This window comes from Pipra filicauda, unplaced genomic scaffold (genome assembly GCF_003945595.2).
Source record: "Pipra filicauda isolate LSUMZ 115617 unplaced genomic scaffold, ASM394559v2 scaffold250_size1122263_pilon, whole genome shotgun sequence".
Lineage (NCBI taxonomy): Eukaryota > Metazoa > Chordata > Aves > Passeriformes > Pipridae > Pipra > Pipra filicauda.
The window spans coordinates 512,079-527,350 of NW_024104366.1; the positions used below are offsets into that span (position 1 = coordinate 512,079).

The 15,272-nt window shown below is 38.0% G+C and overlaps 1 protein-coding gene across 4 annotated transcripts in view; it reads right to left on the bottom strand.

Annotated features, from left to right (window-relative positions):
* Positions 1 to 214: 214 nt before the first annotated feature.
* The window catches only part of CMC1 (C-X9-C motif containing 1), a 45,638-nt gene continuing 30,580 nt past the window's right edge, over positions 215 to 15,272 (bottom strand). For all 4 annotated transcript variants that reach the window (XM_027747505.2, XM_027747506.2, XM_039382019.1 and 1 more), the window contains 2 exons: positions 3,211 to 3,301; positions 215 to 1,874 (listed from right to left, as the gene is read on the bottom strand). In XM_027747505.2, the coding sequence (XP_027603306.1) occupies positions 1,760 to 1,874; positions 3,211 to 3,301 (206 nt within the window). In that variant the 3' untranslated portion in view covers positions 215 to 1,759. The remainder of the gene's footprint in view (positions 1,875 to 3,210; positions 3,302 to 15,272) is intronic.

Genomic DNA, 15,272 nt, shown 5'->3' on the forward strand with positions numbered 1-15,272 from the left:
CTTGGAACCTGAGGATGACCCAGGTGAGCCCTCAGTGCAGGCACATACCACAGGCAGCACACAGCATTGCCCCTAAGGGAATGCTTGCTCCCACACAAATCCTCTTTGGGAAGGCTTTTGACAACAGTTACAAATACCCAGGCTGGATTTCCAGAGGTTGAAAATGTAGCAGATTTTCATAACGGCATACCACAACAGTCACTATCTTTAAAAATACATTTCGCCATCTACATTAAGTTTACTCTTTTTTAAAATACAGCAAAACAACTAATTTTCCACTAACGGATTAGGAATATTTTTTTTTTCCAAAATGCTTGAACTAAGGAGAAAAGAGCAAGTACGCGCGTAGGACACTGTTCCACATATGCTATTTTAAAGAGGTTAGTTTTAGAGCTGAGTGCCACTTAAGTTTGCCTTACAAGGCAGAATGCTACACATCTCTTCAGTTTTTTATTCACAAATGTTCGCTAGTCCTCCAGCCACTCTGCTGAAGCAACGTTATTACTGATAAAAGGCACAGAATAAAGGGCAAGGACTAACGTGCAGTGTTAAGACTTTCACATACAGATGTCAAAGTCTGATTTGAACTTCCTACTTGAATAGCTTTAGAGCAATATTGTATTTGTGGTGAAACTATTAAAATAAGTCAAATTTTGCACCTTCTGATGGACAAGTATCAAATCCTATTATGTACTCTGAAGTTTTTTTATTTTTTTTTCAAACCAGGGCATTTAAGTTACCAAGTTTGAATGTGGTCTTTCCCTACTTGCAAAGAATTTGGTTTTATTTCAGAATGTTTCAAAGGATACTCCAAGATAGCCTGTAAAACTTTGAATTACTATCTCTAGTGAAGTCATTTATGCATTTGAGAGTTCTACCATTAAGCAGCTTCAAGTACCAATACACGAAAGATCTTTTGTAAGCCCCTTTTTAATCAGGGACTTCCTTTCACTTAGTTCCTGCAAGAAGTGACCTGCATTTTACATGCCTAGTTTAGTTGTTTACTCACCTATACCTGCAATAATTTTGCAAGTGGGGTCACTTGCTCACTCTTGAAGTGTGGCAGCTTATTCTATGTTCTCAAAGAAAGTCTGGATCAGATTACTTTCTCCTCTAGAGTCAAAACGGTCAGTCTGGGCCACACACAAACACAAGGCATCCATCCCTTCTGGCAACGTCATTTAAAAATTAGTCACAGTGTAGGCACAAGTACTACCAGGCTCTCATATGACTCAACAATCTCTTGAAAAAGATAGTTCACACTGGTCTGAGCAGCTCTTCTCTTCTGCATTTGCAACCCTTCTCTTCTAGTAAGTGCATCTCCATACACAGTCAGCATCAGGTGATGACTAACAGACCAGCTTCAATGTATACACAATTTGTGATCAGTTAATACAATTTAAGGGTGAAAAATTTAAGTTTTTATGTAGCCTAGCTCACATAACTAGACACAAGCTTTAAATTCCAAATGGACATTCTGGATTTGTAAACTCCAACTTGCAAACTGGTAACAAAATCACAAGTCCAGACAGAGGAACAGACCTTCGCACCTTCTCTCGCAAACTGTGACAGCATGCTTGAGATCTTTAACTACAAAAAATTTAAAAATCTAATTTTAGAGATTATTTTATTCTCCATTCATCTCATCTTGTGTATTTCAGTTAAACTCCACACAGGGGTACAGATCATTTAAGTCTGTTTAAATCAATTGAAACTCAAAGTTGTATATAAAATGTGAGAAGTTCATTTTAAGTTTTAATTATACATTTGAAGTAACCTTCTGTCTTTTTTTCTTAATTCCAGTTGCTCTGTATTCTTCTCTTTGCTTCAAATATTCTGCTTTGCATTCTTCATAGAATGATGGATCAGAATAGCTGCAAGACAGAAAAATACATAATAATGGTTTTCGTCTTGGAATATGGAACAGATACTGCACATTAACACCCAAAGAAAACTTGTCTGCCTTCAATAATAAAATACTTTTTTTTTAAAGTACATATGTGTTACAGTTATCTTTGTAAACTCTAACTAGTAAGTTGATCTGCATTCTCTAATGATACTGTTTTCTCTTGAGGCATAGTCCTTTTCAAGCTTCTACAGTCAAGCCACCAAGAGGAAAGGTAGAAAAAGGGAGAGACATTTGGTGTTTTGGTTCAGTTGAATAATTTATTATTTGCAGTTATCTTCCTCAGTATGGGAATCTATTGGAGTCCATTTATATTTTTTTATGCACCCGAACAACTGTTTGGAAGAGGTTAAAGTGTATGTCTCAAACAGTAGATATGTAGGTCCTTGATCATTACATTCAATTCCTTTTTCTTATAATTTTGTTTTTAAGTATAACAATTCAAGCACTAAACATTTTTTCCAGTAGCATTTTGTTTCATTTTATTTTTTAAAAAAGGCAAATGTACTGACAAATAAAACTGAGTAACTCCAGTAAGTTCTGACTGCAGTTAGGCCTGAATTCTCACCTGATTGGACATGTTTTTTTCATCAGTTCCCAAATACTTGAGAATAACTGTCACTAGTTCAAAGGCAATTAGTCTTAATTTCTGGTTTAACAGAGCAGGACACACATTCCACCAAAAAACAAATGAACATCCTTTTTCTCCCAGTGAAACTCAAAAAATCCCCAACTCTCACCCTGGCAGATTCAAGAATCTAACGCTTCAGCCTGATGGCAATGGGAATAACTTAGGACTTCCAAAAGAAACATTTCAATCCACCATGGCTTCAAGTTGACCTCTCTTATATCTAACAATTTCCCACTGTTGCTGCTATTGCTGTTCACAACAGCAGGACACTTTCAAGACAGACTAAATCTTAAAGAACAGTTCAAGAAGCAAAATGAAAACAAACTTATCCTGTCTCACTAATAGAGTATGAAGGTGCTTCACTGCTCACCCCCATCCTCACATGGGTGATGCAACAGAGCAAACATAGGGCTACAGGTCACCTGGGCTGAAATCTGTCACCATGTAAATCAAGGACAGAGCCTTTATAGCCATATATTTATATGGTAAATAAAATCTTGTCAGTTAGGGCCTGACCAGCACAGTTCTAATAAAGAAAAGATACCATTTTCAGAAAATACATCGAAGTCCCTAACCTTGCATAACCCTTTTGAGAACAGTTAATATTTCTACTCATTTCTAGATTAGTACAGGCCATGCACAAAAAACCAATAAAAACTCATGAGGGACTTACTGGCCAACCAGGCAGTCTTTTAATGCTGTGTTCTCTTGCCGACACTTCACCACCATAAGAAAACCAGTTTCTTGACAGCATTTAGTAAAAGCTGGGAAGCAGAAAAACAACACAAACTAAATTAAAGTTATAAAAATGATAATTGGTAAAAAAAATCCATGTGTAGGAGGTATCAGACCAGATCTGATTTATTATTATTAATATAACCATAGTTGGCCCAGAGTCTCATACTGTTTGCAAGATCTTTGTCACTTGTTTAGCAGTAAGATTTTAATTGGGATTCTCCCCTCATCATGTAACACATTCACACACATACTGCTATTGCTAATACCAACAGATTTTTGAAATTATTCTTGCAGCAAATCCATGATTCTTGTGTCTGCTTTTCATACAGTCTACTCAGGGCTATCACAGCAAAACAAAAGGAATCATGAAAAATTAGGTAAACCAGGGTTGTTAGTGTTTCCTCTACAGCGAAAGCTTTTGGAATCACTGAAGCATGTTTGTATCTACATTAAATTAATTTAATCTAAATTAAGAGGGCAGCAATGCTGACAGCAATTACTGCCTCAAAGAAATGCCACTGGCAATAATCTCGTGTGAAGGTTCGGACTGGAGATAAACTGTGAGGTCACGGTTCTTTCCTGGCATTTCCAAAAATCTCTCTTGGGAATGCAAGGAAAAAGCTGGAAGTGCCAGGTTGTATTCCATGGCACTACAGTGCTCCATGAAGGAGTGCTGTCTTCTCTATATCTTCTCCGCATTGTGTAGCCTGTAGCTGTTCTTCAATATGGAATTTCTTCAAAGTCCAAATGTCTAGTAAAGAGCACTGTCCACAGAAATACTGATGATCTACATTTCTGGGATCATGATCTCTGGCATTTAAGAACAATTAAGTTGCTCAATGAAGTGAAAGTACCTGGTCTGTTTTCAGGGTCTTAAAACTTAAAAACAAGTCAGTGAGATACTAAAACAGAACAGCAAAGTCATGGTTAAGGACATAGGTTTTATCTGGGAGTAACTAAAATTATGCCTCATTGTTACCAACACCCTGTACAGATGTTTCACTGAATAGTAACTCTAGATAAGAATTAGCTGTTATTTCTATCAGAAGACTTCAAATTGTTTTGTTCTAAGAGGTCGGCTAAAAGGTTAACAGCTGCATTTAGCAGATGGAAAAGAAAGAGAGAGAGAAAGAGAAAGCCAAGTGTCCAAGATCAACCAGTACCCAGGTCAAGAACAAAGCTCCCCTCTACTGCATCCCCTTCCAAAATTACATCCATTTTTCCTCTTCTAAGCTCTTCCAGCAAATTTAGGGCACACAGAAATCATTATCTTCTTGCACGTATTTAGCAAAATTTACAACTAATCCAGTACAATCAAAAATTAATGCTGCTACATCATACATAGTATAAATCACATTATCTATGCTCAGTGTATATGTACGAGTATCATATGTTCATGCATTACTTATTCTGTTTTGTCCAAAAACTTGGACAGTAAGACTTGAAAGTATTTCATGTACTTACACTAGAATCTTCCGTTTCTTGTATGCAGTGATCAGCTGTGTAGTATTTACAGAAACAGCAATTTTTGTATCCCTTCCATTCTTTACGCTCACTTATATATTCTTACTTTGATACTTATTATACCTTCTGAAATCACACTAGGCATCAAAAAGGCACCTCAAGCACCTGCATGTGATGAAAATATGGGCACGACTGTCAAACACATCGCCACATAGTCCTGTACCCAGCCTTGTATGTGTTCAAGACATTTAGCTGAAGTTTCAAATCTGCCTCCTAAGTAACTATTGATCCTGTATGCTGATGTAACTTCCATTACATCAAGACTTCAATAAACAAGAAAATAGATTTGTGCCTATAAAAGCAGCAATCCTCTCCTTTGCTCAGAGCAGATGCCCACTGAAATGGGCATCAAGCAGTCGTGGACCTCTGTGGAGCAAAATTCACCTCCTAGTATCCTGGACACTACTGGCAAGACTTTAAGGAAAAAGTGATCCAACAGCTGCAAGCAATCCCTAGGTGAGACTAATCTGCTTGCCCATGGCTATATGAATTAGGCTTTTACCAAAATAATTTACAAGTAAAGGTAGTGTTTGCTGAAAGTGATGATGACAGACTTAAGTGTCCTTATACTGCCAAACGTATGTATATATACATTTGCAAAACTTTGCAAAGAATTGACTTCTTATCTACTTTTAATGTATTATTTATTGATGAACACTTAAAACATGCTCCAACACAGCACCTGGTATTACACACTGGCAACTTTGCCACACACTACCAGAAAATCAGATGAAAGTATGCAGAAAATGGGTTTAAACTGACTGGTTAATTACCGCTTGGGAAGACCCTGTAACCTGTGCTCAAAAAACCACACCGAATTTCTAAAATCTCGTTCAGCATGTGTTTTAGACCTAAAGTCATCCAAATACACATGCACAATTTTGAGGAAACTTCTGGACAGCTGAAATTTACAAAGCAGTGTAAGCTCGAAACAACACAAGAAAAGTGTTATTAGATTATTGAAATGTTTCTTTGGTTTTCAAAGGTGAACCTGACATTTCTTCTATTCTTTCCTGGACTATTTACATTGACTGTCCCTATATCAGCATCTCAGAAAAATCATACCTATTAGTACATTTCTAAAAATGTCCTTTGGTCTTTTTTCTGGGAATAAACTTTCAACGCCTTTGAAAGCTTATGGTCTGTCTAGTGACCAGTTTGATTTCTACTCTCCATGGGCACTCCTTTAAGTGCTGTGCTGAGGTTTTGGGTTGAGGTTTTTTTGTAGTAGTAATCATTTCTTCTGGAATCTGTGAAGTACAAAACCACAGAAGACAACGGGAGGTCCCTCTCACTTGTTAGCTCACCAGTCTTGATTGGTTAAAGGCGTGATGTCCCAGTGAACTAAAAAACCTGAACTGCAATTGCAAGCATTCCCTGTCTTCAGAAAGCCCCACCTGCAGTACAGGGCCAGGCACTGCTGCAAAGTGATAAAACTGCTTCCAGCTATTTAGCTTTAACATTACTGATGCTTAACAACAGAGAGGAAGAAAGGAGGTTAAAGCATATTGGGCATCCTTATATGAGCACACAAAATTTGATTAGCCATCTCTTCTCTTTAAAAGCCATGTAAGGAGTGTGGTGCAAGACAGGTTTAGTTATAAACACTTACCAGAAACCTTACAGGAGTCTGGAGAACATTGTTTTATTTTTAACTATGCTTTATCTTGCTCACGGAGGGGCAAACACTGATCTCTTCACTTTCATCACCAGTGACAGGACTCGAGAAAATGGCACAAAACTGAGTCAAGAGAAGGTTTAGGTTGGAATATCAGGAAAAGATTTTTCACCCAGAGGGTAACTGAGCACTAGAACAGGTTCCTCAGGGAAGTGGTCACAGCACCAAGCCTTGTCTGAGTTCAAGAAGTGTTCGGACAATGCTTTCAGGAACATGGTGTGATTCTTGAGGTGTCCTGCACAGGGCCAGGAGTTGGACTCGATGATCCTTGTGGGTCCCTTCAAACTCAGCATATTCTATGATTCCATGAACCCTTCCATGAAATAAAATATCTCAATGTTGAGCTGCACAAAGAGTGTTAAAACTATTGGTTTGGAGAATAATCTCGCAAACAGTGCACAAGGGATCCAAATCTCAAACCAAAAATTAATCTCCATCTCTGTAATCTTGACAATCACCACTCATTCCTCACTCAAGCAATAGCTGCATTATGGACCAAAGTTTCAGGGTGCATAGCAAAACACCACAAAATGAGTGGATACACAGGATCTGGTTATAAACCTTTTGTAGTGTAACACTTAAGTAGCTCTGAGTGGTAATCAGAACACTAGAGAATCCACCCTCAGGCTCAAACAAACCTCCTTCCTGATATACTGCACATCATACAAAGAAGAGTTGCTCTTTCAGAGCAGAAATCCTGTGTATGATCCAATATTTACAACTTTAGCAAATGACTTTCTGTGATTTTACAAGTTCATGGGCTGATTTGTTTTCTTTCAAGCAGCAGCAAAACTAGAGATAAATTTGAGCCAGTCTGCAAATTCATTGCGGATTGTAACACAAAAGAAAGACATGTTTCAAACAAACAATAAAAGTTAACCCCAATATTTATAAATACAAACTAAATAAACTGAAGGACAGAGCTCAATGCAACAGAAGTGAAACTGCCTTGTTAGAAAGGGGAAAAAAGCTTGCCCTTGATAAAATCAACCCTTTGCCAAGGCTTTTCCAGGACAGCTACATATGTCCATCACTGAATGCTCTGTGCACAGACAAGGACAGATCCACTACTGCGTCAACGAGCTGCAGGTGCCGACCAGTTACCACGGAAACTGGCCACAGACCCCCCCCCCCTTTCACCTGCAGCAGTTATGGTTCATGACAGCATATCTGACACAGGTTATCCCACAGGCTCCTCTCCATGCTGTAAGGTGGGTCTAGGGGGATGCACATGGAGCGAAGATGTCTTCCCAAGGCTACAGCTCAGAGACAGTGCGCTAAACAGTTCATCACTGATTTGAGGCTGGATTTCACCACCTTCCTCTCTCTCTCTCAGAAAGCTTTGTGCTTCTCTTGTAAAGCAAATCCAAAATAAGCTTTGGGCACAGTTCTGAGAATTTTAAGTCTCATTATGTTTTGGCCATTACAGCCGCATAGAGATTTTAATGGCTAAATCAAGCCTGCAATTTAGTACCTTCTCTAAATCAACCACATATGTAAGGCCAAATGGTAACTTTGCCATGACAAAGGTCTGCTCTCAACTGAACAAAAGCTGAACAACCACGTTTGAATACAGAGCAATTCAGTTTGGCCAGTTCTCACCTGCTGACTACGGCATACTGGCATGTGCAAGTGATCTGCCTACGATGGGAAGACAACAGTAGCTCAAATGATTTCCAGGGACAGACATGAGGGCTTTTTGGCTGAGGTCAGTGAGGAATCAGCCCTACCAAGGACTCACTCTTCAGCAGGGAGCATCTCAGACCCTGATCAATTTGGGGAAGCTGCTGAGTTTGGTCCCTGGCACCTCCAAATTTGCCCAGGATGCAAAAGCAAGATTTCACTGGGTCTCCCTATCCCATCTTACCTGCCTGAGAAAGCACAACACAGAGAACAAGCAGAAATTAGATCCTGACACATGCAAAGTCACAGAACAGAAAAAAAGAGCTTTAAAAAGCCTCCTAAAATTACCCATAAAGCTGTCCAGATATGCATTTCTAAATAAAAATCCTATTCCAAGTCTCTGTGTAATTCCATTCCAAAACAAAATTATACAAAGTATGTTGCAGGTATCAAGAATTACTTTTGAGTGTCTGACTTGGTATATTTGATGGTTGATTAAAAACTTTTTGAAGTTACAGAGCACTCTTTTATTAAGGTTTCTTTGATAATCAGCTAGAAGGTTGACACAACAAAGAACATTTTGTTTACAAAGATCTTTACAGTCCACACTAATCTTTGCTGAAAAAAGTAGCATCTAAGAAGAACATTTTTCTTCTGTATTTTTAATTGCTTTTTCCCCAACTCTGTTTTATGACTTTATTACAAGGTAATAAGGAAAGCAGATGGAAACTGACATGAAGCTGGGTAACAGTTCACTTATCACAGAATAAAGACTGGACAAATTATTTCCCTGTCTACACAAGCAGCCAGAGAAGCATATGCAATACACACCAAAGTGTTAATTTTAAAAGATCAGAAACATTACCAGAAAGTTATAACAAAGTTAGTGGGGGTCCACCAACAGATGTCCTAGTACATACACTTCTTAATTAAAAAAAAGGAAATAAAAAGCCAGAGTACTGCCCATTTTCATTCTAAAACATATTCACAGGTTCAAGAAATATTTGCTCCTCTATGACAAAAATAAAAAACTTGTAGGATTTTGACTCAAAGGGACAAACCAACATCTGGCATAAGACAGAGCCACAGCTCTGCTGAATAAAGGTGATGATTTTCTTCCACACCATTAAACCAGACAAGGTTAAATTTAACACTCTTAATCTCAGTGTCTGCAGACTTACAAACAGTGGACAACAAAAACAAGGCACCATGTTTAAGATGCAAGTGTTCTTTCTGTAGTCCACAACACCCTTCCACCCCCAAGCAGAATTAGGCTGATTTCTTCACTGTGTTGCATTCAAAATGGAATGGTGGAATCAGTGTGTTGGACTGCTAAAATTTCAGTTACTTGTATGTAAAGGAAACACTTTATGAAAAAAAATGTAACGTCCTTCCCCAAGCACTAAAAACAAATTGACAGTTGGGGATTTTTTTTGTAATTCAATAAAGGGGAATAACCAGCATCAGATTATATTCATAGCAGATTTTTAAAGGACTTTTTTTTTTTTAGTTTAAATATTTTTAAACTAAACTAATTAGATACCTAATTATTTCTTTCTGCAAACATTAAAGTCTTTTCATGCTCAAAGCAAGAGAAGAACAAAAAGTGTTTGGGACTCATCTCTAGACAACCAGATATAACAACACCAAGGGATCATCCTTGTTATTTTCAATGTATGAACTGTTTGTAGCGTGAAGGCTATTTCGGAAAGTTCCTTTTTTGTAGATTCAGACTATAACAATATTTGGCACTTTTGTATTGCCTCATACATTGCAAAGTGTTGTACAATTCATATAACATTAGAACTGCAGTTTTATCAATTCTAATTGTGGATCTATTTTGCAGATGTTCTTGTACACAAAATAAATGAAATATTCCCCATTATCAACATAAATTGATCCTCTCGGGTCTGGCTCTCGTTTATTTAAAGACTTTACAATTTTACTACTTAAGAGAAAGTCCTACAGAGGTGTTATCTCACCATTTATATTTTCTCAACACTTATGATACTGCTATCACACTCTTAAAATAAAAAAAAAAAAAGCTTGCATCATGATTCAAACCACATTTGTGTTCTATTCCTGGGGTAGGTTTTTCCCTCTACACAAAAAAAGGAAATAGTTTTGTCCAGTGTCTGGGTCATTCCTTGGGGTCTACCACTGGGTGGAGAAAAGATGCCCAAGTAACAATGGAGATTTAGGGGGTGATGGTGGAAGGAGGAGGGAACAGTTCCCTTTAAAATGTAAACAAGGGCAAGATTTTAAAATCTATGTTTGTAAAATGTGTACAAAAACATTAAAATTATCCAAAACATTGTCAGCAACATTTTATGGTGAAGTTGTTATGCTTTTAATTTTGTATTAAATTGTGATTTATTAGCTTGGTACTTTGAAGATTACTCAGTCTGCACAGAACAGATTACTGGTGCATTTAATGAGTCAGAGGAAGTAGAAGGATGAACACGAAGAGATTGTTTTATATTGTAGAGTACAAGCTATTTGATATTTCTAACACAGTACAAAAGAAAGCTTCTCTGTAGATTGATCATGGTTCAGTTAACATCACTGAATATCTAATACCACCAACTCAATTAATTCTCACCTGATTAAGATCAGTCTGATATTCAAACTAAATCATCTCTCCAGTCAAGTAGAAATCAATATTTCTGATTTTACTTTTAAATTACAAATACAAATAAAATACACGCATCGTCAGTATGCCAGGAGTAGCTTTCCCATTCTAGTCTACTATGGCATGCATAACACAGCTGATTAAAGACTTATTCTAATTTGAGCAACAATATATATGACAGATTAATTTGAATAGGAGGAGATAGCATGAAATAATTAAATGCATCTTATATAGGGCAAAGAGAAAATTGACATAAAATAACCTTGTTTCTTTCAAGTGAACCTCTGTTATCAGATCAAATACTTTGTCTACACAATTTTCATTTGCTATAACATAAAAATAAACATATACTTTCTATTTTCCTGCTCATCGCCAGCTCCCAGAAATCTGCTAAATTTCAGCTTTTGTAGCTCCAATGTACTGCTGGGAGCATCTGTCCTAGGGCAGATGATCTACAGTAGCACACAATTCAGGACTGGGGAAGAAAGACAATCCCTGGAATTCAGGAATGGGATATTCATCCTCCTGCCCAATCTTTTCCAGGGCACTCTCAGCACAGAACAGCAGCTTTATCTTAAAGTACACAGTGCAAACAGAGGATTCTCCAGTAGACCACAGCATCTCTGGCACTCCATTATGAAATGGTGAAACATCCCTCATCTCATGATGGACAAGTGGACATATAGCAGAAGAGAATCATCAGGAAGGCAAACAGCACAGCTGTGAACTGCAGAGAAAGAATATTTCCCAAAAAGCTGTAAACTGCTTCTCTAAACACAATGTCTTGGGATAAAGAATGCATGCTACCAATATCCTAGAAACAAATCTGAAGACTTTGCTTTAGGGAACATTTAGAGATTAGAAAACAAAATACTGAATCAGACAGAGGGCCCACTTGTCCTATATACCATCCTTCTCTGAAGTCAGTAACTGCTGTTTTAGAAAAATATGTCCAAAAGTTTACATATGGAAAAAACATTTTCTCAAGAGAAGTTTTTTCCTCACCCCTATCAACTGTAAGCTTGCCTCATACTTTGAAGCATAAAGTTCTCACATGCCCTTCAAAACTCTTACAATCACTACATGGTGGTCTAAACTGACAAGAACCCAAAAGAAGATAAAGAAAGGGGAAAAAATCATCCCAACACAGGAAAGATACATGCTACCCTGAATTCCTTTAACATCTATCTGCCCTGGCTTGCTCAAGTCCTGCTGAAGTCCCAACTATTGCAACTGTATTTATTTGTTTCATACCATGCGTGTCTTTTTCATTAGCAAGTTTTCAAAATCCTGCTGCAAAAATTAATTGGCCTCAAAGTATGTCTCGGCTGGATGCAGAACGGGCCAAAGCAGTAGGGAGGAAAGGCACTCTGTGCAGATCAAAAATGTTTGGGCATTGGTTGTCTGGGTTTTTTTCAGAACAATCCAGTTACTTGCCCTGTAAATGCCATCTACGTTCACTTAGGAACTACAGTCTTCCAAATCTTCATTTCTTAAATGCACTGATATTACAAGGTTCTAGGTTTGGTCAACTGGAAACTCTCTCACCGGACTCACTACAAATGCTCTGTGTAGTTTAAAATTTGCTCCCATTCAGACTAAGAATTGTAGATGTTTGTAAGAGGTATATCCAGAAACCTCAAGAGACAGCAGGACAGTACTTCTGTTTGTCCCAATTAACCCACACTTATCCACAGCAGATTATTGGACCTTTTCTTTCTAAATTCATAATAAGCACCAAGAAATAGGGAATGAAACTGAAAAGTAGAGTATAAGAAAGAGACAAATTGTTTTAAGAAAAAAAACCAAAACACAAATAACAAGCAGAGGAACACAGCCAAACACAGTAATCCAAACCAACCCAATCAGTTCAACTAAACAAAACCCAGACTAATACTTAAAACTGTTAACAAAAATATGCCAGCTTAAAGTAATTAAGAGTTTTTAAAAAAAAGAGTTCTGAAAAAAATATATGCATGCAATCTCAAGGTACTTTCAGGAGCATTTAGTTCTGTTGCTTAGACAAGGACTGGTCAGCTCTCCTCATTCTACATCCTGCACACATGAGATCTGACCAAAATGTCTTCTGGGGGACAAGGGGTGAGAGAATAAAGTTACGTTTCAGTTTGATATGAATGCTGAATGTGCATATGAAATCTTACTAGGAAAAGTGTTTTTCTAAGTAATCATACAGCCAGAAAAGATTACTTTTAAAAAACATACACCTTAAATTGTCAGCCAGTACTTTCCTGACTATCACTAAATGCTAATGAAATGCTGTGGTAGACATAATTTATTAGTAATATGTGTTTAGTCAGTAGAATTTCAGCAAACTTGGACTTCAACAGCAAATGGACCTTTGGCACAGAAGGTACAGAGAAATATCTGCTTGCTAGTTTTAGTGCTGTAGACACAAGCTTGACCTGATCTGATCTCTCATCCTGGATGTACAGAGTTGTCAGCATTTTTATACGCATGTCTATACACTCGTATCTACACATGTACGTGTATTTTGCCCCAAACACACAGAAATCCAGTACACTGTCATGTTTATTAAATTCCAGCAACCCAGTTCTTTAAGAGCTAAGTCCTCCTGCTTCTGACTAAGCAAGACAGACAGAGCACAGAAGTACACAAAGGAGGGTTATGCCCTCAGAAGACAGAGGAGAAATAGCAAGGGCATAACCATTATGTATAAGGCTTTACAGTGACTGTACTTTGTCAGTCAAGGCAGATTTAAGTGCTCAAAGATGATGATCTGCTGGGCTATGTGAGCAAATTCATCAAGAAAAGCAGACTTCCTTTTCTTCCTATTGAAATTACAAAAAAAATCTCCTTTTAAGCAAAGTAAGCACACTGCTGTGAAACAATTTATTTTGGTAAATCATGATTTGTCTATTAAAGAAACCTGCTTTGGGAACATTTTTGTCAAGCACAAGCATCGCCTTCTATATAAGGTTTCAAGTAAAGCACAACCAACGAGTACAGCCACCTAGTTAAACTGCACTGGTTTCAAACAACTGCTTCCTTTAAGACTGACTTGATCTAATTTTCCTGCCACCCTGCAGTAAGTATCCCTGACATCAAGTGTTACCATACCAGGCGCTGGAAGAGGCAGAACTGGAACAAATGCAAGTTCCCCCATGGCTACTGTCTGTCACTGCCTGCTTTTATATAAACAAGTGCATCCAACTCGAACTGCACAGAGCAGCCTTGCCTCTGCTTATCCTCCCATCTCCGTCTGGAGCTGCTGAGCCACTCAGGGACAGCTGAGAAGTTAGGATAACAGATGATTAAAAGAAACAACATCCCCCTCCCTCTGTCCCATAGCGACTGACTCTTTAGCTGAACTCCAAGTAAAAAAAATGTATCTACTTCTAAAAGACAGAGCTTCACCGAGTGGCAGGAGTAATAGTAATGTCCTTCTACCACACGGTGGGGATAGAGCAGGGCATTTATGTAACTCCTGAAGAGGCACTCGCCCAGCTGTTCCACCGTGACAACAACTTTCAGTTACAGCATGCTGTTTTGGGGACTCTCCCTTTTTGCCCCCTCCCCCCCCCCCAGTTCAATTTACTGGACTTCCAAAACTATGTTTTTAACTCAAAGTTCCAATACAGAAGGTTGGTAGTAGTAGCAGTAGTTCTCCCTTCTCAGAATGAACCAAAATATCCTCTAAGCACAAGTGAATCTGATTCCAGAGTTCCAGCTGGAGGGTGAGGACGGGTTACAGAACAGGGTCAAAAATTCAGGCCTTTTGGGCACTACAAAAAGGGTCAAATATTAAACATTAATACAGTTATTAAAAGAGGAAGTAACTTTCCCTTACAGGTCACAATGCATCCCCAACCATAATTCCAACATCTCCAAATCAGCTATCATGTACTAATCTTACTTCACAGTATATGTTTAGTCTCTTTTTTCAAACACAGCTAGCCTAATGCTGGTCTGGAGGTGTGGGAAGAATTCCTGCTGAATGAGGTATTACTCAGTGCTTGTAAGGATGACAGAATCAGAACTGCAGTTTTTCAGAAAAAAACATAAAAACTGTGCTGTTTCCATTTACTGAACTGAATACAAAGAGTAACTTGACCCTTTGCAATCGTTGCCACAGTGTGATAAAGTATGTAAAATTACTTTTTCAAAAGAAATTGCATCATTGACTACAGAGGCATTTAGAATTTCAGACTTCCTTATTTATTTTATTATTTTGAAGAGATGACTTTTAACCATGTGACAAGAAAGCACACTACTAAAGCTTAGCAAGGTCTGGAAATTTGGTAGTAACTGTGTAACATTTATCTTCCGTCTTCTATAAAGTGTTTTAAATAAATGACTGCAATAACCAGGTACCTAAAAAGGACTAAATACCAGCCCACAAATAATCCAGGCACCACACTCTTCCTGTATCTTTGAAACTGTTACACAAAAGCTTTTTGAAATGACAATGCACAGCTTGGTATTTTGTTTGGGTCCTGGAAAACTTTCCATGAGCAGTAAGCACTGCCTACTGCCCTGTGGTAATGGGGCAATTAGGATG